Here is a 24575-nt window from a genome sequence, read left to right as displayed (position 1 = left end):
GTGAGAGTAGGAGTAGGTGCACGTGGGAGCTGTTTTGCTATTCACCTGCTGACTTTAAAGGGGTTGTTCACCTTCATATAACTTTCAAAAATTTAACAGTTCATGTAAAAATAACAAGCTTTGCCATATAAATGTTTAACAAAAAATGTGCAGTTGATGAGATATTCACCTCAGATGGATCCCTTTGCAGATGGGGTCCTTTCATCATGGGCCCCCTGTTGGGGGGGGTCGCCGACCTGTAGAAGCAGGAAGTGCATATATGCAGCAGTTTCTGAAGCTTAACTGTGATTGGCTGATTCTCCTGTCAGTCTGCTTCTCATCCCTAGTCAGTGTGGTTCATTTGCATACACACTGCTCTGTAGGGAGGGGCTGAGCCAGTGTGTGAGGAGAGGAGAAGTCTTTTGGTGAGACTTGGTGTGGCAGTATATCTGCACAAAGAAGTTTCTTATGTGAAGGGTCTGACTTGAAGGAGGTGAATGTTTAGTTCTGTGTGTGTGTGTGTGTGTGTGTGTGTGTTGGGAGGACAGGGTGTCATATTCACAGGGGGAAGAGAAGTGTGCGGGTGCCCTGGCTTGTGTGGGGTTGAAGGAAGGAGGAGGAGCTGCTGTGTGAAGGGACAAGTGATCTGTGACTGATCCACATGGAGGGAGGAGGGGTCCATGGAGTGTCTGTGTGAGGGAAGGTAAAGTCAGTGCTGGGTGGAAGGTCTGTCACTTGTGGGGACATGTTGTGTGTGGGGGGGGATGTTATAATGGTGTTTGTGAGGATAAAATGTAATGTTTGTACTTGGGGAGGGCTGGTGAATAGTCTCATGTGGAGGGAGAGCTCAGTCACTTTCAGGCAGGGCTCAGCTGACATTTCTCACTGTTTGGGGGGTAAGTTGTAAGTGGACAGACTCCATTTTCTAGAAGGGAATAAGTGTTGAGAGGGTGTCTTCATTAGGGGTGGGAAGGGGAAAACATTTTTTACTTCGTTTTGTGACAAAAAGTCACGCAATTTCCCTCCCCGTCCCTAATTTGCATATGCAAATTTGGTTCGGCCTGGCAGAAGGATTCGGCCTAATCCGAATCCTGCTAAAAAAAGGCAGAATCCTGTATTCGGTGCATCCCTAGTCACTACGGGGGCCATTTTAAAGAGTTGTGTGTGTTTCTTCCTGTGCTCCACTGGCTGAACGCACTGGATTTAATTATCTAAAGATCGTCAAGTTGTTCAGCTATAAACTCCAACCTGCTATGTATAGCCTGCGGGCAAGGAGAAAAGTGTCTTAAATCAGTAAATCAGACTGAAAAACCCAAATAAGCATGCGCATCCACATGCATCTGATCCACTTGCTGTTTTGATTACCCTGTGACAGGATAAAATGTGCACACATGTACTTCACCCATTACATTTACTGGCATTGTACACTATAGATCAAGGTTACTGTGTAATGATAGCTACTACACCACCATTCTCATTCTTCCTCCCCTGTTCTAGTCTGGTGCATTTGCAGTAGATACATTGCAGGAGCATTATGTACTGTGCATGCAAAAAACATGGTAGATCACTTCTGTGTTTTGCATTTGCATCCTTCTCTGCACTAAAAATTGCAGCAAATCTCTGCACTCCAAAGCAAAGTGCAAAGACCTGCTTCCCCAAAAGAATGCCGTACTACCTGCATTTGAAGTTCCCATTTGAGCCCTGTATTTTAACACTGTATATGCTGGCAGACAAGGGCTCTATCTGCCAAGAACGTACTAGGAACATTATTGACCAGATTTGCATGTATGAGTGAGTGGGGTTAAATGTAGTAGTGGGATTATATGAGTGAGTGGGATTATGCATGTGAGTGGGGTTACATGTATGAGTGGGATTATGCATATGTATGTGTGGGATTTCATGTATGAGTGGGATTATGCATATGAGTGAGTGGGATTACATCTATGAGTGTGATTATGCATATGCATGAGTGGGATTATGCATATGAGTGAGTGGGATTATATGTATGAGTGGGATTATGCATATGTATGTGTGGGTTTACATGTATGAGTGGGATTACATGTATGAGTGAGATTAATCATATGAGTGAGTGTGATTATGCATGTGAATGGGATTACATGTATGAGGGGGATTATGCATATGTGTGAGTAGGATTATGCATATGTGTGTGGGATTATGCATACGAGTGAGTGAGATTACATGTAGGAGTGGGATTACATGTAGGAGTGAGTAGGATTACACATACTTGCTAATAAAGTTACATTACAAAACAAAACTTCTGAGCGGGATTATGCATATGAGTGAGTTGGGTTACATGTGTGAGTGGGATTATGCATATGCGTGAGTGGGATTACATGTGTGAGTGGGATTATGCATATGCGTGAGTGGGATTACATGCATGAGTGGGATTATGCATACGAGTGAGTGAGATAACATGTAGGAGTGGGATTACATGTAGGAGTGAGTAGGATTACACATACGTGCTAATAAAGTAACATTACAAAACAAAATTTCTGAGCGGGATTATGCATATGCGTGAGTGGGATTATATGTATAACTGGGATTATTCATATGCGTGAGTAGGATTATGCATATGTATGTGTGGGATTACATGTATGCGTGGGATTATGCATATGAGTGAGTGGGATTACGTGTGAGTGGGATTATGCATATGCGTGAGTGACATTATGCATACGAGTAAATGGGATTACATGTAGGAGTGAGTAGGATTACATGTAGGAGTGAGTAGGATTACATGCATGAGTGGGATTATGCATACGAGTAAATGGGATTACATGTAGGAGTGAGTAGGATTACATAGGAGTGGGATTACATGTAGGAGTGAGTAGGATTACACATACTTGCTAATAAAGTGACATTACAAAACAAAACTTCTGAGCAAGGTCATGCATGAGTGAGATTATGCATACGAGTAAGTGGGATTACATGTAGGAGTGAGTAGGATTACATGTAGGAGTGAGTAGGATTACATGCATGAGTGGGATTATGCATACGAGTAAGTGGGATTACATGTAGGAGTGAGTAGGATTACATAGGAGTGGGATTACATGTAGGAGTGAGTAGGATTACACATACTTGCTAATAAAGTGACATTACAAAACAAAACTTCTGAGCAAGTTCATCAGGTATGGCTATATACCTGATGACCTTATACAAATATAAATGATGATGCAGCTGATAGAAAATGGCCCCCTGGTTGAAACAGATCTTGTATTCAAGAAAACACTACAGTGCGGATAACAGAGGGGAAAAATACAGAGACAATGATGAATTTTGTGTGGGAAATATGTACTCAATTTAAAGACATGGTAAGGGTTTATAGCAGGGGTCCCCAACCGCAGGGCCACGGACACTCCCGCACTGGGCCGCCGAGCCCAGTGCGCAAAAATGAGGCGCATCGAATTGGATGTAGGCGCACCAAAATTGGACGCCGGCACTACAAATTTGCTGCCGACCCCCCCTGGTCGTCGCAAAAAAAAAAGGACCCCTGGTTTATAGAGTTTACATGTCCATTAATGTATATGCTTATTTGCATAGTAAAAATGTGTTAGATTTGGGATATGCTGGTCTTTTTACCTATGTGAGACTCTCAAGTAATGCACATAAAATAGCAGCCAATGCAAGGGAGAAATTAACCAATGGCCTTTGAATTTATGTGACTGCTTACAAGTGCACAAGCAACCAATGAATTACAAGGGGAGGGCAGTATCAATGTCCAATAAGAACCAAGTAAGGGCAAAGCCTGAGAGTGATGATGTAATCATATAGGAAGTGCAGGTGTAAAACAGGCCACTCCCATCCTTCAGAAAACTGATCAGAGAGACAGGAGAAGGACAGATTTAAATGGTATATAACCTAGCTTTTACAATGACCTTTTTACTTTTTTGATGTCAAATGGGTTTTCTAACACAATGAGAGCATTTTTAGTGGTTTAATAAGATTTGGACATTGAAGGTGAACAACCCCTTTAATGAGATCAGCCTATTTTGTTCTAATTACATATTGTAAATAAGCAAAATTCTGTTTTGTTGGACTGAGTACAAAGGACTGCTTTCCTTTAAGTCTAAGTCTTTAAGTAGCGAAAATTTTAAATGAACACAAAATTAGACTTGGAACCCCAACAGCCATAAATCCACTATGACAAATAAATGTTCTGGAGCACTTCAAGTACTTTAGCTAACTTTGTCAGCTATGGTAACAGCTCCCTAATGTATAACTACATTAATAATAAAAATAATAATAAAAAATTAATGTGTCCAGCACACACCAAAATCAATGTTGTGTTGCAATTATATGCTATACAAAGAAATCCCAAAGATGTTTCTTGGCTTTCCATGCCTTTTTGCACCTCTTTTATTCATGGGTTCAGTACTTATTCCCCGTGTCATTCCACTTTACTACACATAATTTAATGAACTTATTTGTTTTGAGTTCTTTGTATGTGTGGATTACTTATGTTGTTATTGACATCTTGTATAAATGTCATGTCAATAGTCCCATTAGAAATATATTGATTGAGAAAAACATTGATTTGTTCAATACTTATTTTCCCCGCTGTATGTTGCAGTCCTGCCTTGGGTAGACGTGTGCACTATCTGACTTACTAACGTAGATCTTAAATGTCACAGTCCCACATTTTATTTCAGATAATATCTAAATGAGCAGTGCAGTCCCTGTCAATGTGTCACTTTCACATGAGCTCTGAATTCCCCCAAAGTACCTCTCTGTTGACAAAAGCAGTGGCTCCCACATAGCAGGCTCATCCACAAAAACTGCCCTTAGACAGTGGACTACACACTTGGGCTATTCAATAACTTTCCTCTGGTGGATCACTCACCAGGGACTCATTAGTCAATAGGCAACTGGGCAGTGAACAGGATGTCTCTTTCTATATGGCTGGAGCTCTAGGCATTTCTTCTGAGCACCACAGCCTGTTGCAGAGAACCTCTCTGTGTTCCTGGGCAGATCTTGCATCTGGTTTTGGCTGGCTGCTTCATCAGGGGCTTCTTTATAGCCTCTGCTGGCCCACCTCTGGATTTGTCCCTATACCCTAGCACTCTCTGGGTCCTCCTCTTTTCTCAGGTATCATTTGGGGCTCCAAGCCAATCAGATCTCTACCTTGCCTGTAACTGGGCTGTATGATGTCACAGACAGAGCAGGGGGAAGGAATCTCTTATCCCCTACATATATGCATGTCTAGATATGTAAACTATACAGTATATAATATACATGATATTTATATGATATATAAAACGTGTATGTGTGTGTCTGAACTGTGTATTAGCCTTAGCTATCCATATGTTGCTTCCTTACATTCCAAATTTAAGGATAATGACATGAATGGGTGGGTGAATAGCCATGTGCATAAATAAAACAACTTTTAACCCATACATACCTGGTGCATAACCAATTTCCAAAATCCAGTTTCTTACAGTGAAAAACATATATGTTTGAGTAATACAAAATTTTACCATATATGTGAATAGATTTTTGAACTAAACTTGCATACCAATTTAAGTGTTGCATAAGTATGCTGTTATGCATGATGGTGCTCTCTCAGGATAGCTGAATGAAATTTTATTAAATAATGCTAACAACCTCTATTTACCATGTACACTTTGCTTATACTTTTTACACCTAAAGCTCACATTGCATCTGTAGAAATATAACACAAAGTTTTTATTCTGCTTGGCTTTTAGAGGTTTGGAACAAAATTACTGCAGGAATCCAGATGAGGATAAAGGCCCCTGGTGTTATACAACAGATGCCAGTGTAAGATGGGAATACTGCAGTCTGAAAAAGTGCTCCAAATTGCCATCCGTAGTAGAACAGAAACCACTGCAGACAACAAAAATGACTACAATCACTTCTAGCCCAGGTTAATATTTAAGTACTTTGTTTTAAACAGTGAGTGAAAATTGAATGGAGTGGAATTAAGGCACTCGATGGGGCCTTACAAGTGCTCTATACAGTGGAAGAATGACCCCCTCCTCCCGTGACTCTATGCCCCTTTTAATACAGCTCAAGACCTTATTTGCCCTTGATGCTGCTGACTGGCATTGCTTGCTACAGCCAAATGTATCATCTACAAGGACCCCAAGGTACTTTTCCATAATAGATTTGCCTAGTGCAGTCCCATTAAGGGTACAAGTGGCTTGGATATTTATACATCCCAGGTGCATGACTTTACATTTATTAACATTGAATCTCATTTACCACTTAGTTGCTCAGATTGCCAGTTTGTCAAGATCCTGTTGCAAGGATGCCACATCTTGGATGGAATTAATTGGGCTGGATAGTTTTGTGTCATCTGCAAACACTGATACATTACTTACAACACGCTCCCCTAAGTCATTAATGAACAAGTTAAATAAAAGTGGACCCAATACCGAGCCCTGAATGACCCCACTGAGAACCTTACTCCAAGGTTTATTTTACTTACCTCATCATAAAAAGCAATCAAATTTGTCTGACATGACCTATCCTTCATTAAGCCATGCTGATTGCTGCTCATAATGCCATTCACTAGGACTAAAGTTTGAATGTTATCCCTTAACAAGCCTTCAAATAATTTTCCCACCACAGATGTCAAACTTACTGGCCTATAATTGCCAGGCTGAGATCATAATCCCTTTTTAAATATTGGAATAAAATCAGCTTTTCTCCAATCCATAGGCACCATACCAGATGAAAGTGAATCTGAGAAAATCAGAAATAGGGGCTGGTCTAAAACTGAACTAAGCTCTCTAAGAAAATATTGTAACATAAATTCTGTTTTGGTTGGTGGGGGGGTGGACAACCATGGAGGTGCACACATGCTCTTGCTGAAGCTCAATTTTTCTGGCTAGCATTCTGCCTGACAATGAGCCTACTTCAGCCTCCAAACATCAGCTTGGGACAACACTATGTAGCAGATTCCTTCTGCATCACAAAAATGGGCAAGAAAAAGCAGCAGGGGCAGAAAGCTGTTTGTACTCCGGGCAGGGATACAAGATGGCTCCTCCCGGACCAGGGCCGCATCAAAAGCTCCACCTTTAGCATGGTCTTTTCGAGTTTATATGATGGGCTCCCTTTCACTGGACATTAATCCCCCAGGTCAATCTGAGCTAACATCTGTGCCATCTGCATCAGCCCAGTTACAGAGCAGCTCACACACCTACATAAACAGCTGACTGCCACTATCTCTCAAACAGTTACTGCAGCAGTCTCAGCAGCACTTTAAGCCATTCAGAGAGATCTTATAGACTTGAGGAAATGTACAATTAAATTTAAGACCTACACAGATGACATTGCTCAGCAAATAGTCAACATAGAAGAGGAAAATACACTACTCAGGGATGAAATTATTCAACTTAAAGACACAGGCAAACAGGTCACGCAAGAAGAATTTACAATTCAGAGGCATCCTAGAAGAAGTAGACAGCTCAGTGTTCTTTATATATCTGCTGGAGCTATTCACACATCTCTGCCCCGAAATCTTCATTTACCTATGGAAGCTAGACATAACACATATATCACTAGAACCAAGACCTCTTCCGATAGAGCACCATGGGATGTCATTGCATGTTTTCATTACTAAGTAAGTAGAGTAGCTATACTAGTGGAGTACCATAACCACACGGTACAAATATACTATAAGAAAAGCTAACATCCCATACTAGGGGAGATTTCCTTTTAAATTAATAGTAAACCTCGGACAATCCCACATTCTGCTAAATCCTAACAGAGGCCACTAATTGATATAGGCTTTTGGCCTTCAGTCTAAAGAAGTCAATGGATTCAACAACAAATTCCCACAAAAAACTTTGTGATCTCCACAGCGGACTAAAGATCCAACCCCCCCTCCCCAGACAGTTAGACTTGCACTGTCACCCTCTGCACAATGAGTGGCGGGCTAAGCTACCAAGAGTAAAATACCATCCATATGACTCATTCCTTCATAAAACACTTCTGTGGGAGACAAGCTCAAAAACTCCAGACTCTAAAAAAACTAGTTCCTCCATACCTCCCAACTTTGCCATTTGTTGCGGGACACCTCAGCCTGCTGTCCTGGATTATTGTTAAATGTCCTCAGTTTCTCTTTGATCTCCTTCACTGATGCCAGCAAAATATACACAGTTTCTGAAACTTAATTAAACAAGAGGCTTTTGGCAGACAGACTATGCCTCTGCACTCAGGTGCAATTGTAACTATTTAAGATGAGCATTAAGTCACATGGTTGCAAGGGTCCAAATTACCACAGCAAACTTACTAGAAAATTTTGGAAAGCTTTTACAATACGTACTAGTAAAAATGAAGGTAATAAACCTGAATTTATGACAGTGGTTGTAAACAAAGATAGGTCCAATGTTATTGAATTTTAACCCTAATTTGCATATGTAAATTAGGACAGGTAAGGACGAAAGCATAGCATGTGGTTAAATTTTTTTTTCCTTTCCTTGTTTGTGTGACAAAAAGTCAAAGCTCAATTTTGCTGAAAAAGGCAGAGTTCTGGACGAATTCGGAACCAAATCCTGTCTTCGATGCATCCCTAGTGTCAAGTAATACGATTTTGCTATGAAAATTTTAAAACTGTACTTTATTTCATCAATACCATTATTCTGCTAAGCAATTTCAACAGTATTATGCATCATAAAGAAGTTTACATACAATTTCCCTTTTTTCCAGATTGTGTTATAGGCAAAGGTGAGGATTATCGTGGCATAAAATCAACCACAGTGAATGGACATACATGCCAAGCATGGAGTTCCCAATCACCACAAGAACATACAAGTTTCACTCCAATTACTCATCCACAATCTGGATTAGAAAGTAATGTAAGATATTTAATAACATTAAAAATCCATTTTTTAAATTGTTTTTTTTTTTTATTTTATAAAATAGTGTATTCTCCTAAAATAACAATAGCATCACTTACTGGATAAGTTATTGTTTTATATAATCATGATTATTTTTGCAAAGTTTCTTTGCCAGCTGGAATATTTGACTTCTAGGGGCCGATTCATCAATAGTCGAATATCGAGGGTTAATTAACCCTCGATATTCGACTGGGAACTAAAATCGTTCGACTTCGAATATCGAAGTCGAACGATTTTGCGCAAATCCTGCGATCGATCGATCAAAGGATTTTTCGTTCGATCGAACGATTAAATCCTTCGAATCGAATGATTCGAAGGATTTGAATCCAACGATCGAAGGAAAATCCTTCGAACAAAAAATCACAGGCAAGCCTATGGGGACCTTCCCCATAGGCTAACATTGACTTCGGTAGGTTTTATCTACCGAAGTAGGTGGTCGAAGTATTTTTTAAAGAGACAGTACTTCAATTATCGAATGGTAGAATGGTCGAACGATTTTTACTTCGAATTCGAACGAATTTAACCAATTCGATGGTCGAAGTACCCAAAAAATACTTCGAAATTCGAAGTTTTTTACATTCGAATTCTTCACTCGAATTTTGTAAATCTGCCCCCTAATCTCCCACATAGGAAAAGAATCATAAACATATAATATATGCATATATTTACCCAAAATGTAAAGAGTGCATTTCTAGCTTTCGTAGCTGACAGTTAGCAGCTACAAGCAAGCATGTTTTATTCATCACTAACAGCACAGTATGGTATCACATATTTTGAAGGTAAATTCAAAGAAAATTTAAAATGTCTATAACAGACAGGTGCATTGCATCCCTTTTTTAAAACATATTAATTTACAGATACATGTTCCCTATATGGCCCTTAGGGGCAAAATTTAATGATCTAGTACTTTCACATTACTATTGATAAGTCAGTATACCCGACGTCCCTTGTGCAATTGCATCCCCCACACCCCTGGCATATCAGTCAATCTCCCTTAGTTCCATTGGAATATCTAAAACAAGATATACAGTGTAACCCAAAATCTCACCCTAATTGCACCCCATAGAAAACATAATAAAGACTTTATTGGGGAACATGATAGAATGAAAAATAATGTGTACCAGCATAATTAATCAGTGACTAATGTGTTTCTTTGACATAGTATTGCAGAAATCCTGATGGAGACATTAATGGACCATGGTGCTTTGTAACAACTCCTGGTACAGTTAAATGGGAATACTGTGACATCTCTCGTTGTGGTAATTGTATTATTTTATACCGACTTGTATAAAGGAATAAAAAACAAACAAATCTGTTATTTTATTTGCTATAATTCTTATGATTTACCGTATATACTCGTGTATAAGCCGACCCGTGTATAAGCCGAGGTACCTAATTTACCTAAGAAAACTGGAAAAATGTATTGACTCGTGTATAAGCCTAGGGGCCCCATGTCAGATTTCAAAATGTGAATGTGACCCGGCCGCAACAATTGGGGGACACTGGGCAGGTACCTGTTACTGTCTGTGACTGACTGTGTCGCCGCCCGGATTTCATGTTTGCTTCCCTCTGCCACCCCCATTTCATGTTTGCTTCCCTCTGCCACTTCCCCCCCCTGCCCTCCCCATCTGTCGCTCTCCCCACCCCGTCGCTCTCCCCACCCCGGCACTCACGTCTGCTGCTCTTCCCTCTGTCCTTCCCTCTGTCACAGTAAAACGTGACCCGGCCCCAGCAGGACTGCCTGTGACTGCCTGTGTCGCCGCCCGGAGCAGGTCCAGGAGCTCCGGGCGGCGCGTCCTTCCCTGCCGGCGTTCGCTTTCAAAATGGCGGCGCCCATGGCCGCCACGTGGGTAGCGGCCGGCGCCGCTACCCACGTGGCGGCCATGGGCGCCGCCATTTTGAAAGCGAACGCCGGCAGGGAAGGACGCGCCGCCCGGAGCTCCTGGACCTGCTCCGGGCGGCGACACAGGCAGTCACAGGCAGTCCTGCTGGGGCCGCGGAAAGGTATGACCCGCGTATAAGCCGAGTTTGAGTTTTTCAGCACATTTTGGGTGCTGAAAAACTCGGCTTATACGCGAGTATATACGGTATGTTGACATACAAGGCAGAAACGTATATACTAAAAGTAGTTAGGATGTGCCATGTTAAGGGAAGTCCTTGGCATGCAGCTATGAGGATGCTCTTTTTGCATAATTGAAGGCAAATGCCAGGTTTACTCATACTCATTCAAGTGACCTTTAAATTTCTATATTTAAAGGAAGTCACCAGATTGATTCAAATAAAACATTTATTTTGCAGACTGACCATTACCTCTGCCAAACATGGATATGTTATATATCAAACAGACATTTGTAATGCCTTAATGTTCCTTTTTGTCTTTCAGCAACAACTGGGACTGAATGTGGAAAACCAAAGAAAAAGCAAAGGAAGTGCTTTGGGAGAATTGTTGGTGGGTGTGAATCCATTCCATTTTCTTGGCCATGGCAGATAAGTCTTCGTACAAGGTACCTCTTAATGTAATACAGTATTCCACTTATGTGTGCAGCACTGTAAATGAGAATAATACATTAATTGAACAAACGGGGGTCAATACAATAATGAATACAAATAAATAGAGATGTCGCGAACTGTTCGCCGGCGAACTTGTTCGCGCGAACATCGGGTGTTCGCGCTCGCCGGAAGTTCGCGAACGTCGCGCGACGTTCGCCATTTTGGGTTCGCCATTGTTGGCGCTTTTTTTTGCCCTCTCACCCCAGACCAGCAGGTACATGGCAGCCAATCAGGAAGCTCTCCCCTGGACCACTCCCCTTCCCTATAAAAACCGAAGCCCTGCAGCGTTTTTTCACTCTGCCTGTGTGTGCTGAAGAGATAGTGTAGGGAGAGAGCTACTGCCTGTTAGTGATTTCAGGGACAGTTGAAAGTTTGCTGGCTAGTAATCGTTTTGATACTGCTCTGTTATTGGAGGGACAGAAGTCTGCAGGGGTTTGAGGGACATTTAAGCTTAGGTAGCTTTGCTGGCTAGTAATCTACCTTCTACTGCAGTGCTCTGTATGTAGCTGCAGTGGGCAGCTGTCCTGCTTCTGATCTCATCTGCTGACTGCTGCAATAACAGTAGTCCTTGTAAGGACTGCTTTTATTTATTTTTTTGTTGTTTTACTACTACTACTACTACTACTATAAGAGCCCAGTGCTATTAGTCTAGCAGTGTTGGGGAGTGGGACTGGTGTGCTAATCTGCTGCTCCTAGTAGTTCAGCAGCACCAACTTTAATTTTTTTTTTTTAATATTCATTTTTTTTTTATTTTACTTTTTTTTATTTTACTACCGCTGTAGTAGTGTATAAGTTGACCTTTTAGGCATTATTTGCCCTGTAGGCTTTATTTGCACACTGTTTTCTTCAACCCGCCATCTAGCTGTGTGACCTTGTTCACATTCTGTCTAAATATCCATAATATTACCGTCTCCAGAAAAAACACCGGAGTGACTTTTTTCAAGCAGCCATAATATATTTTACGTAATCCGTATCCACCGCTGTAGTAGTGTATACGTTGACCTTGTAGGCATTATTTGCACAGTGTTTTCTTCAACCCGCCATCTAGCTGTGTGAGCTTGTTCACATTTTGTCTAAATATTGATAATATTATCGTCTCTAGAAAAACCACTTGAGTTACTTTTTTTCAAGCAGCATTCATATATTTTACGTAATCCGTATCCACCGCTGTAGTAGTGTATACGTTGACCTTGTAGGCATTATTTGCACACTGTTTTCTTCAACCCGCCATCTAGCTGTGTGACCTTGTTCACATTCTGTCTAAATATCCATAATATTACCGTCTCCAGAAAAAACACCGGAGTGACTTTTTTCAAGCAGCCATAATATATTTTACGTAATCCGTATCCACCGCTGTAGTAGTGTATACGTTGACCTTGTAGGCATTATTTGCACACTGTTTTCTTCAACCCGCCATCTAGCTGTGTGACCTTGTTCACATTCTGTCTAAATATCCATAATATTACCGTCTCCAGAAAAAACACTGGAGTGACTTTTTTCAAGCAGCCATAATATATTTTACGTAATCCGTATCCACCGCTGTAGTAGTGTATACGTTGACCTTGTAGGCATTATTTGCACAGTGTTTTCTTCAACCCGCCATCTAGCTGTGTGAGCTTGTTCACATTTTGTCTAAATATTGATAATATTATCGTCTCTAGAAAAACCACTTGAGTTACTTTTTTTCAAGCAGCATTCATATATTTTACGTAATCCGTATCCACCGCTGTAGTAGTGTATACGTTGACCTTGTAGGCATTATTTGCACACTGTTTTCTTCAACCCGCCATCTAGCTGTGTGACCTTGTTCACATTCTGTCTAAATATCCATAATATTACCGTCTCCAGAAAAACACCGGAGTCACTTTTTTCAAGCAGCCATAATATATTTTACGTAATCCGTATCCACCGCTGTAGTAGTGTATACGTTGACCTTGTAGGCATTATTTGCACACTGTTTTCTTCAACCCGCCATCTAGCTGTGTGACCTTGTTCACATTCTGTCTAAATATCCATAATATTACCGTCTCCAGAAAAAACACCGGAGTGACTTTTTTCAAGCAGCCATAATATATTTTACGTAATCCGTATCCACCGCTGTAGTAGTGTATACGTTGACCTTGTAGGCATTATTTGCACACTGTTTTCTTCAACCCGCCATCTAGCTGTGTGACCTTGTTCACATTCTGTCTAAATATCCATAATATTACCGTCTCCAGAAAAAACACCGGAGTGACTTTTTTCAAGCAGCATTCATATATTTTACGTAATCCGTATCCACCGCTGTAGTAGTGTATACGTTGACCTTGTAGGCATTATTTGCACACTGTTTTCTTCAACCCGCCATCTAGCTGTGTGACCTTGTTCACATTCTGTCTAAATATCCATAATATTACCGTCTCCAGAAAAAACACCGGAGTGACTTTTTTCAAGCAGCCATAATATATTTTACATAATCCGTATCCACCGCTGTAGTAGTGTATACGTTGACCTTGTAGGCATTATTTGCACACTGTTTTCTTCAACCCGCCATCTAGCTGTGTGACCTTGTTCACATTCTGTCTAAATATCCATAATATTACCGTCTCCAGAAAAAACACTGGAGTGACTTTTTTCAAGCAGCCATAATATATTTTACGTAATCCGTATCCACCGCTGTAGTAGTGTATACGTTGACCTTGTAGGCATTATTTGCACAGTGTTTTCTTCAACCCGCCATCTAGCTGTGTGAGCTTGTTCACATTTTGTCTAAATATTGATAATATTATCGTCTCTAGAAAAACCACTTGAGTTACTTTTTTTCAAGCAGCATTCATATATTTTTGAATCCGTATCCACCGCTGTAGTAGTGTATACGTTGACCTTGTAGGCATTATTTGCACACTGTTTTCTTCAACCCGCCATCTAGCTGTGTGACCTTGTTCACATTCTGTCTAAATATCCATAATATTACCGTCTCCAGAAAAAACACCGGAGTGACTTTTTTCAAGCAGCCATAATATATTTTACGTAATCCGTATCCACCGCTGTAGTAGTGTATACGTTGACCTTGTAGGCATTATTTGCACACTGTTTTCTTCAACCCGCCATCTAGCTGTGTGACCTTGTTCACATTCTGTCTAAATATCCATAATATTACCGTCTCCAGAAAAAACACCGGAGTGACTTTTTTCAAGCAGCCATAATATATTTTACGTAATCCGTATCCACCGCTGTAGTAGTGTATACGTTGACCTTGTAGGCATTATTTGCACACTGTTTTCTTCAACCCGCCATCTAGCTGTGTGACCTTGTTCACATTCTGTCTAAATATCCATAATATTACCGTCTCCAGAAAAAACACCGGAGTGACTTTTTTCAAGCAGCCATAATATATTTTACGTAATCCGTATCCACCGATGTAGTAGTGTATACGTTGACCTTGTAGGCATTATTTGCACACTGTTTTCTTCAACCCGCCATCTAGCTGTGTGACCTTGTTCACATTCTGTCTAAATATCCATAATATTACCGTCTCCAGAAAAAACACCGGAGTGACTTTTTTCAAGCAGCCATAATATATTTTACGTAATCCGTATCCACCGCTGTAGTAGTGTATACGTTGACCTTGTAGGCATTATTTGCACACTGTTTTCTTCAACCCGCCATCTAGCTGTGTGAGCTTGTTCACATTTTGTCTAAATATTGATAATATTATCGTCTCTAGAAAAACCACTTGAGTTACTTTTTTTCAAGCAGCATTCATATATTTTACGTAATCCGTATCCACCGCTGTAGTAGTGTATACGTTGACCTTGTAGGCATTATTTGCACACTGTTTTCTTCAACCCGCCATCTAGCTGTGTGTATTATCGTTTCCAGAAAAACCAACTGAGTTTTTGTTGTTGTTGTTGTTTTTTTAAAAATAATGCCAGGCAAAGGCAGGCCGCCACGCAGAGGCCGTGCTAGGGGCCGTGCTGCTATGCAATCCTGTGGCCCTAGCAAATTGCCCAGTTTTAAAAAGCCAATGACCCTGAACTCCCAAAATGCTGAAGAGGTAGTTGACTGGCTTACACAGCACACCCCATCCTCTACCGTTTCTAACTTTACCACAACATCCTCCTCATCCTCCACTGCTATGGCCACCCCACGTAACACTTCCTCCACCACCGGTGCCCCTTCTTCACTGGGGTCAGAGGAGTTATTTTCCCATGAGTTTCTTGAACTGAGTAATGCGCAACCATTATTGCCAGAAGAAGATGAAGGAGATGAGGACCTTACACCAGATTTAATTCTGGCAGAGAACACGATAGAGATGGACATAATGAGTGATGAGGAGGAGGTCCCCGCTGCTGCTTCCTTCTGTGATGTGTCAGAAGAAATTGATGCATCTGAGGAGAATGATGATGAGGAGATTGATGTTTTGTGGGTGCCTAGTAGAAGAGAGCAAGAGGAGGGTAGTTCAGATGGAGAGACGGAGAGTCAGAGAGGCAGTAGGAGAATAAGACTTAGAAGAAGCAGGGAGGACAGCCCGCAGGGATCAGTAGGGCAACAACATGTATCGGCACCTGTGTTCAGCCGGCCAACGCACCCGCCATTGCCGCCAATGCCGCCAACTTCTACTGTTACCGCCAGATCGCACACTTCCAAAAAGTCAGCAGTGTGGGATTTTTTTAATGTGTGTGCCTCTGACAAAAGCATTGTAATTTGCAATGAGTGCAGTCAGAAACTGAGCCTTGGTAAGCCCAACAGCCACATAGGTACAACTTCTATGCGAAGGCACATGAGCGGCAAGCACAAAGCACTTTGGGAGCAACACCTCAAAGGCAACAGGCAAACTAAAAGCCACACTCCTTCTGGTCCAGCATCTTACTGCTCTACCTCTGCTCTCCTTGACCCGTCTGAACCACCCTCCACTCCGCCTTCCACCTTGACCAACTGTTCCCATTCCCAGTCATCTGCCACCAGCCAAGTTTCTGTGAAGGCCATGTTTGAGTGTAAGAAGCCAATGTCTGACTGTCACCCCTTGCCCGGCGTCTGACAGCTGGCTTGTCTGCACTCTTAGCCCGCCAGCTTTTACCATACCAGCTGGTGGACTCTGAGGCCTTCCGCAAATTTGTAGCAATTGGGACACCGCAGTGGAAGGTACCCAGCCGCAATTTTTTTTCTAAAAAGGGAATACCACACCTGTACCAACATGTGCAGAGCCAAGTTACCGCATCTCTGTCACTTAGTGTTGGGCCAAAGGTCCATATGACTACTGACGCATGGTCCTCCAAGCATGGTCAGGGCAGGTATGTCACCTACACTGCCCACTGGGTGAACTTGGTAATGGCTGGGAAGCAGGGAATGGGTAGCTCAACAACAACAGTGGAGTTGGTGTCACCGCCACGGATTGCACGCGGTTCTGCCACCACCTCTACTCCTCCATCGCTCTCTACCTCGTCTTCTTCTTCTTCTTACTCTGCTGCTGGGTCCTCCTTCTCCTCCTCCACACCTGTGCACCCCCAGCTCCCCCTAGGCTATTCGACGTGCCAGGTACGCCGTTGTCACGCTGTCTTGGGGATGACGTGCCTGGAAAGCAAAAACCATACCGGATCTGTACTCCTGTCATCTCTGCAGTCACAGGCCGATCGGTGGCTGACCCCACACCAACTGCAGATCGGAAAAGTGGTGTGTGACAATGGAAGCAATCTGTTGGCAGCGTTGAGACTAGGCAATTTAACACATGTGCCCTGCATGGCACATGTGTTAAATTTAATAGTCCAACGTTTTGTCTCCAAGTACCCAGGATTCCAGGACGTTCTCACCCAGTCCAGAAAGGTGTCGGCCCATTTCAGACGTTCCTACACAGCCATGGCACGCCTTGCTGACATTCAGCAGCGCTACAACATGCCAGTCAGGCGTTTGATTTCTGACAGCCAGACTCGCTGGAATTCAACGCTCCTTATGTTGGAACGTCTGCTGCAACAACAAAGGGCCGTCAACGAGTACCTTTTTGAACTGGGTGGTAGGACTGGATCTGCACAGCTGGGGATTTTTTTCCCCCGTTACTGGGTGCTTATGCGCGATGCCTGCAGGCTCATGCGACCTTTTGAAGAGGTGACAAATATGGTCAGTCGCACCGAAGGCACCATCAGCGACCTAATACCCTTCGCTTTCTTCCTGGAGCGTGCCGTGCGACGAGTGACAGATGAGGCTGTAGACCAGCGTGACGAGGAGCTGGAAGCGCACGATTTCTGGTCGGAATCACCAGAACGAACCCAGGCACCTGCTGCAACGCAGGGAGAGGTGCCAGAAGTGGAGTCAGAGGAGGAAGGTGGCTTTGTGGAGGAGGAGGAGGAGGAGGACCAACAGGAGCAGGCTTCCCAGGGGGCTAGTGGTGACCTTTTGGGGACCCCTGGTCTTGTACGTGGCTGGGGGGAGGAGACCGTGGATGATGCAGTCCTTGATAATGAGGAAGCGGAGATGGATAGCTCTGCATCCAACCTTGTGAGAATGGGGTCTTTCATGCTGTCATGCCTGTTGAAGGACCCCCGTATCAAGAGGCTTAAGGAGAAGGACCTGTACTGGGTCGCAACGCTACTAGACCCTCGGTACAAGCATAAAGTGTCAGAAATGTTACCAACATACCACAAGTCCGAAAAGATGCGGCATTTACAAACCAGCCTGCAAAACATGTTGTACAATGCTTTTAAGGGTGATGTCACTTCAGGAACTCATCAACATTCCAGGGGCAGAGGTGCCAGTAATCCTGCCACGAGCACACCTGCAAGGACAAAGCCCTTTGGCCAGTCTGTAACGTCAGACATGCAAATGTTTTTCTGTCCAAGGCAGCGCCACAACCCTTCTGGATCCACCCTCAAAGAACGCCTCGACCGGCAGGTAGCGGACTACCTGGCATTAACTGCAGATATCGACACTCTGAGGAGCGATGAACCCCTGGACTACTGGGTGCGCAGGCTTGATCTGTGGCCAGAGCTGTCACAATTTGCCATGAACCTCTTGTCTTGCCCAGCCTCAAGTGTGCTCTCAGAAAGGACCTTCAGTGCAGCAGGAGGGATTGTAACTGAGAAGAGAACTCGCCTAGGTCACAAAAGTGTCGATTACCTGACCTTTATTAAAATGAATGAGGGGTGGATCTCGGAGGGTTACTGCACGCCGGAAGACTTGTTCTGACTTCTATGCAGCTGTCCTTCTCTTCAAGCCTCATGACTCCACACACAGCTGTCCTTTAGCGTCCTCCTCCTCCCTCCGCCACCGTTACAAACTAGGGTGCAAACCCTACTGGTTTAATTTTTTCTGGCCTCTGTGCTTCAGTGGCTGCAACCAAAAAAACTGGGCAAACAATGTCTACAAGGTCAACGTATGGCAAAAAATGACTATTTTCAGCATTTATATGGCATATTTTTTCTGGCAACTGTGCTTCAGTGGCTGCGTCCAAAAAAATGCATATTTTCTGCATTTATATGGCATAATTTTTCTGGCCTCTGTGCTTCAGTGGCTGCAACCAAAAAAATGCATATTTTCAGCATTTATATGGCATAATTTTTCTGGCCTCTGTGCTTCAGTGGCTGCAACCAAAAAAATTTATATTTTCAGCATTTATATGGCATAATTTTTCTGGCAACTGTGCTTCAGTGGCTGCGACCAAAAAAATGCATATTTTCAGCATTTATATGGCATAATTTTTCTGGCCTCTGTGCTTCAGTGGCTGCAACCAAAAAAATTTATATTTTCAGCATTTATATGGCATAATTTTTCTGGCAACTGTGCTTCAGTGGCTGCGACCAAAAAAATGCATATTTTCTGCATTTATATGGCATAATTTTTCTGGCCTCTGTGCTTCAGTGGCTGCAACCAAAAAAATTTATATTTTCAGCATTTATATGGCATAATTTTTCTGGCCTCTGTGCTTCAGTGGCTGCAACCAAAAAAATGCATATTTTCAGCATTTATATGGCATAATTTTTCTGGCAACTGTGCTTCAGTGGCTGCGACCAAAAAAATGACTATTTTCAGCATTTATATGGCATATTTTTTCTGGCAACTGTGCTTCAGTGGCTGCAACCAAAAAAACTGGGCAAACAATGTCTACAAGGTCAACGTATGGCGAAAAATTACTATTTTCAGCATTTATATGGCATATTTTTTATGGCAACTGTGCTTCAGTGGCTGCGTCCAAAAAAACTGGGCAAACAATGCCTACAAGGTCAACGTATGGCAGTTGTTTAAAGAGAACAGTAGATTACTAGCCAGCAAAGCTACCTAAGCTAAAATGTCCCTCAAATCCCTGCAGACTTCTGTCCCTCCAATACAGAGCAGTATCAAGCAGATTACTAGCCAGCAAACTTACTATCATCTGTCCCTGAAATCACTAACAGCTCTCCCCCTACACTATCTCTTCCAAGCACACACAGGCAGATTTTTCAGATACATTTTTGCCCTTGATCCCCCTCTGGCATGCCACTGTCCAGGTCGTTGCACCCTTTAAACAACTTTAAAATCATTTTTCTGGCCAGAAATGTCTTTTCTAGATGTTAAAGTTCGCCTTCCCATTGAAGTCTATGGGGTTCGCGAACCGTTCGCGAACCGCTCGCAGTTTTTGCGCAAGTTCGCGAATATGTTCGCGAACTTTTTTTCCGACGTTCGCTACATCCCTACAAATAAATACAAAGTACAGTTACATGAAACATTAAAGGTACAAAAGGATGGTGTTTACTGTGCTGTAAGTGGGTAACTTACAGTCACATATTAAGTGCTGCAGTTTACAGCGGTTTTCACTGCCAGAACTGGGTCAAATGTTCTCACTGGCCAATACATGCCTTGAAAAGTTAGGGAAGAGCAACAAAATGGTACTAGAACTTCTGCAAGCAAAGAACCTGCACAGCCCTGATTAACATTAAAAAAGATAAAACAGAATTTCTTTATAATAAAGCAGGAATGTACTGCAGCAAAGGGCGAATGACCTGGAGGATGTACTGTGTGTAATCCAATACCCATTCAGTTCCTGGAGCTGTAAAGACAAATGCAAGTAGTGCCTCAGGTTGACCAATCTGGAATATGTAATGCTATACTTCTATCCCCCTTCTGGTATAAATTGAGTGTCAAAATCCTTAGCTGGAATATTAGGGGTCTAAACTGCCCGATCAAAAGGAAACTTGCTTTAGATGAGAAAGCTGTTAGGTGGATCAGACAGTAAACCTTTAGCCTTAGAAAGTTTTGAGTGGAATGGGCTTACCACTCAATGGAATCTACCCACTTCTACCGAGTATACATACTAATCCATAAAAACACCATGTTCAAATTCTATAAATTGCAAACGGTTGTCAAGGGCAGGTTTGTCTTCCTAAATGGGTTAATAAATGAACCAAACAAACATAACTGCCAATTTATATATCCCACAACTCTAAATAGTGTAATGCAACTACTTAGTAATGTGGAGCAACTGGGGCACTATATCGCTCAATCTCCATACGCAGTGGTGCTAGCTATCACTTTAATGCTACCCTGAACCAAACACTAGACAGACTGCAAAGTACAGGGGCAATCTTAAAGAGATACTGACACCAGAAAATAACCTTTTTTTTATATCTATCATACTATTGTCTTTGCATACTATTTATAATTTTGCCATAAAAGTATTTGCCAGATGCTTTTACATTACCTTTCTTACCCCCATGTTCATCTATGAGGGGGCTGCCATATTTGTGGAGTCCGTTAGCATTTGAAAATCCAACTGACAGGCTTAGATGGGACATTCAGGTTGGCAAAACAGTCAGGTTTAGGAACTTCAAGTAACAATTACTTAAAAAAGCAGAACTATCAGTAAACAATGATCAAAATGACCTATAGGTAATTTTTAATGTAGATTAATATTTTGGAAAAAAAATTTTAGTGCCAGTATCACTTTAACCTCCTCCCCCAACAACCCACATGTGATGTACAATTTGGTATTGTAGAGATATAAAGACACCTCCAGCCAAAGGGCAGGCAATACTTTTGTTATTCACTATCACACATCACCTCCCAGGATTGGTTATATTTTCTTCAATGAGGTGGCAGTACACTAGGACAGGGGAATTCAATACCTTTCTAGGGACATTTCTGATCACACCCCACTAGAACTAAACCTAGAAATGCTCCAATCTGTGCAGCACCCAATTTGGTTACATGTTCTATATCAGTGCTGGCAGCTCCCACTTGTGTGGCTCCCTACATGAAAGTCTGGCTGCTGTGATTGCTTGCTTGTGTAAGCCTTAAAGGTAACAGTACTGAGATTAACTGCCTCCTGTATTTTTCACATCTCAGACCCAGACTGTAAAACCCTGCATTGTTCCTCCCTACTAAACTGATTTGTTCACACACCTCACACTCAGACTGTAAGCATCGACATACAGTATGTGTACACCTCTCTACTCTTCATGTGTGTAAAATAATCTGCCTGTCCTAGATTGCCTGTGTTCCATACTCTGCCTACCTTACTCTGCTTGTGTTTGCCATACTCTACCCTAATCTGCCTGTCTGTGTCCTACTCTCTGTCCTACTCTGCCTATGTGTGCTGTACTCTGCTTGTCCTGCTCTGCCTGTGTGTGCTGTACTCTGCCTGTTCTAATCTTCCTGTGTGTGCCATACTCTGCCTTCCATACTTTGCCTGACTGTGCCATAATCTGCAAAACCTATACGGCCTAGACTCTGCCTGCCTTACCCTGCCATTGTGTGCCATACTCTGCCTTCTATACACTTTCTGTGGGAGGTGAATCTGGAGGGCTTTGTTAACATTTATAAATAGTTGTTATGTGTCTTATTGTGTGCTGGGGTTGCTATTCTATTCACAGGGGAAGAGGAGGTATATGGATTTAATACTATGCCTTAAAGGAGAAGGAAATGTTAAAACTAAGTAAGCCTTATCATCTTAATATACCAGTAAATTCTGCTCTAAATCCCCTGCCAAAAGAAAGACTGCATTTCTTTCCTTCTATTGTGTACACATGGGCTTCTGTATCAGACTTCCTGCCTTCAGCTTAAACCTCTTTGCCCCGGGCAAGAGCATGCTCGGTTTGCTCCTATTCCCTCCCCCCTCCCTTCTCTGCTGTAATCTGAGCCCAGAGCTATAAGAGAGCAGGGAGAGACTCAGGCGGTGATGTCACACCAAGTGATGTCACACTAAGCTAGTACTGCAGCTGCTATCCTAAACAAAAAGAGAGCTTCTAGAGCTTTTTACTCAGGTATGGTAAAACATTCTACTGAATAAATATATATATATTTTAGCTTGCACAATTGCAGCTGATCTATTGGCAATAAAATGCCTCTGTAGCTTTCCTTCTCCTTTAATATGACTTAATAAACTTGTTTCACATATTAGTGATGGATGATATCCCTGCAGTGAGCACCAACCATTTGGTTTTTACCATTATTGTGGACATGTTTCTTCTGATAAAATGGGTGTGGTCTAAAAACTGGGAGTGTTAACACTGCCTTCCATTATTGTCCCTTGACCACGTAGGCCAGGAAAATCCTGGCCCTCAGTACCACAGAAGTTGAATTGCACTGTTCTAGTCAATGAGACTTCCCTAGTTTAAACTATTTAAGAATTTTCCATAACGAGGAATGTATGCTGGCGCAATAGCCACACTGCAAACAACATCTTTGTTTATGTACCTCTTTTACTAACTCTGCAACCCCGTCTTCACAATCTATGATCCTTGTAATATTTCTATGGCTTCAATTAACCTTTGCAATGTTGACTCCTAAGCAGCAGAGAATGGATTAAAAATGGAAATAATTTTATAAATAGAATGAAACAAAAAGAGCTTCCAGAAGTATGCTGTAGCATAGATTCACCAACTTGTAGCATATATAATGTCTAGAGCTCGTGTTCAACTAAAAAGCTAAATTTAGTATAGTATGAAATACACACAACAAACAGGGACACTGTGAGTTCGGCCTTTCTCAAGCCTTGAGAAATGTTGTCTGTGATGCTACCTTATACTCCATCCAGTTGGTGGCCAAGTCATCAGCACTGTCTTTAGCAGATAGACAGGCCCTCTGGCTTCAGACCTTGAGTGAAGACCCTGTCATGAAAAAAAGTTTGGTAACAAACTCAAGTCAATTATTCCTAAACTCATCAGAGTAAAATGTTACCTCAACACAAAAAATGGATGACCTATTTCTGGCCTTTCTGATCCTTTCATCTCAATACCTACATTAAAAAGTACTCAATTTTAGGCCATCTTTGTCTTTCTTGGTGTCAAACAAAGGGATTCAAGGCTCTAGGAACAATATCTGAAATCACAGTGGTGTCCTTCCAAAAGACCCTCAGAGAAACTAAGCTTAGGCCTTAGCTACCACTTAACCAGAATAAATAATGGGGCAACATCTCCTCCACTTAAAAAATGTATGGCTTTCCTCTTAAACAGACAAGTGGATCGAATAGATTTCCATGGATACAAGTTACAATTTTAAAACCCTCATCCCACTATATTTATTCTATCTATAGTTTTAACAAAGTATTGCATGGCACAGTTGTTCCTTACCTTAATAGATTTTCATGGCATCAGCCTTTAATCACCAGGGAGCAGGGGTGTATTTATATTAAGGCACCCAAGGGCCTGTGCCTAGGGTGGCAGGTTTTGGGGGGCGGCCCTCAGGTGCCTATAAATGTATTTTTTAAATAAAAAAAAAATTGCCCAGCCTCTTCCACGGATTTCCATAGGAAATCCGATGAAAGCGATGAGGGGGTGAGGGGTAATGGGCTGGGCTGGTTGGTGGAAGTGATGTCACGCGCATATATCACTTCGGCTACATCTGTGCATGTGATGTCATGCACATGACGCACTGATGTCACACGCATCACATAGGGGCGTGCTTAGGTCCGGTGCCTAGGGCAGCATTGGACCTAAATACAGGTCTGCCAGGGAGGCACTATGACCTGGCGGCCTAGTGGCTTTGAAGAGGGAAATCCAGGCCTGGGAGAACAAAGAAGTGTAGGGATTTAAAGCTATAGGGAGGGTACTAAACCCATGGGTTAGTCTCTTGCTCAACAGTGGCATGCTTTTGCTCTTCCCATTTGCTATCATTCACCCATTGTACTAATTCCATGAAATGCTACCTCTTGGAGATCAAGCAAATATTTATAAATACGTAGGAATTTTCTATGGATAATATTGTACCTTATATACAGTATTC

General features: G+C 42.2%; 1 protein-coding gene across 2 annotated transcripts in view; it reads left to right on the top strand.

The window, feature by feature from the left end:
* Positions 1 to 24575, top strand: part of LOC108717414 (plasminogen) — a 169537-nt gene that overhangs the window by 107883 nt on the left and 37079 nt on the right. For both annotated transcript variants that reach the window (XM_041564500.1, XM_041564499.1), the window contains exons 11-14: positions 5700 to 5878; positions 8668 to 8816; positions 10021 to 10117; positions 11242 to 11362. In XM_041564500.1, coding sequence (XP_041420434.1) covers positions 5700 to 5878; positions 8668 to 8816; positions 10021 to 10117; positions 11242 to 11362 — 546 coding nt within the window. The remainder of the gene's footprint in view (positions 1 to 5699; positions 5879 to 8667; positions 8817 to 10020; positions 10118 to 11241; positions 11363 to 24575) is intronic.

Source organism: Xenopus laevis, chromosome 5S (genome assembly GCF_017654675.1).
Source record: "Xenopus laevis strain J_2021 chromosome 5S, Xenopus_laevis_v10.1, whole genome shotgun sequence".
NCBI classification, from domain to species: Eukaryota; Metazoa; Chordata; class Amphibia; order Anura; family Pipidae; genus Xenopus; species Xenopus laevis.
This window is presented reverse-complemented; position numbering and strand designations above follow the sequence as displayed.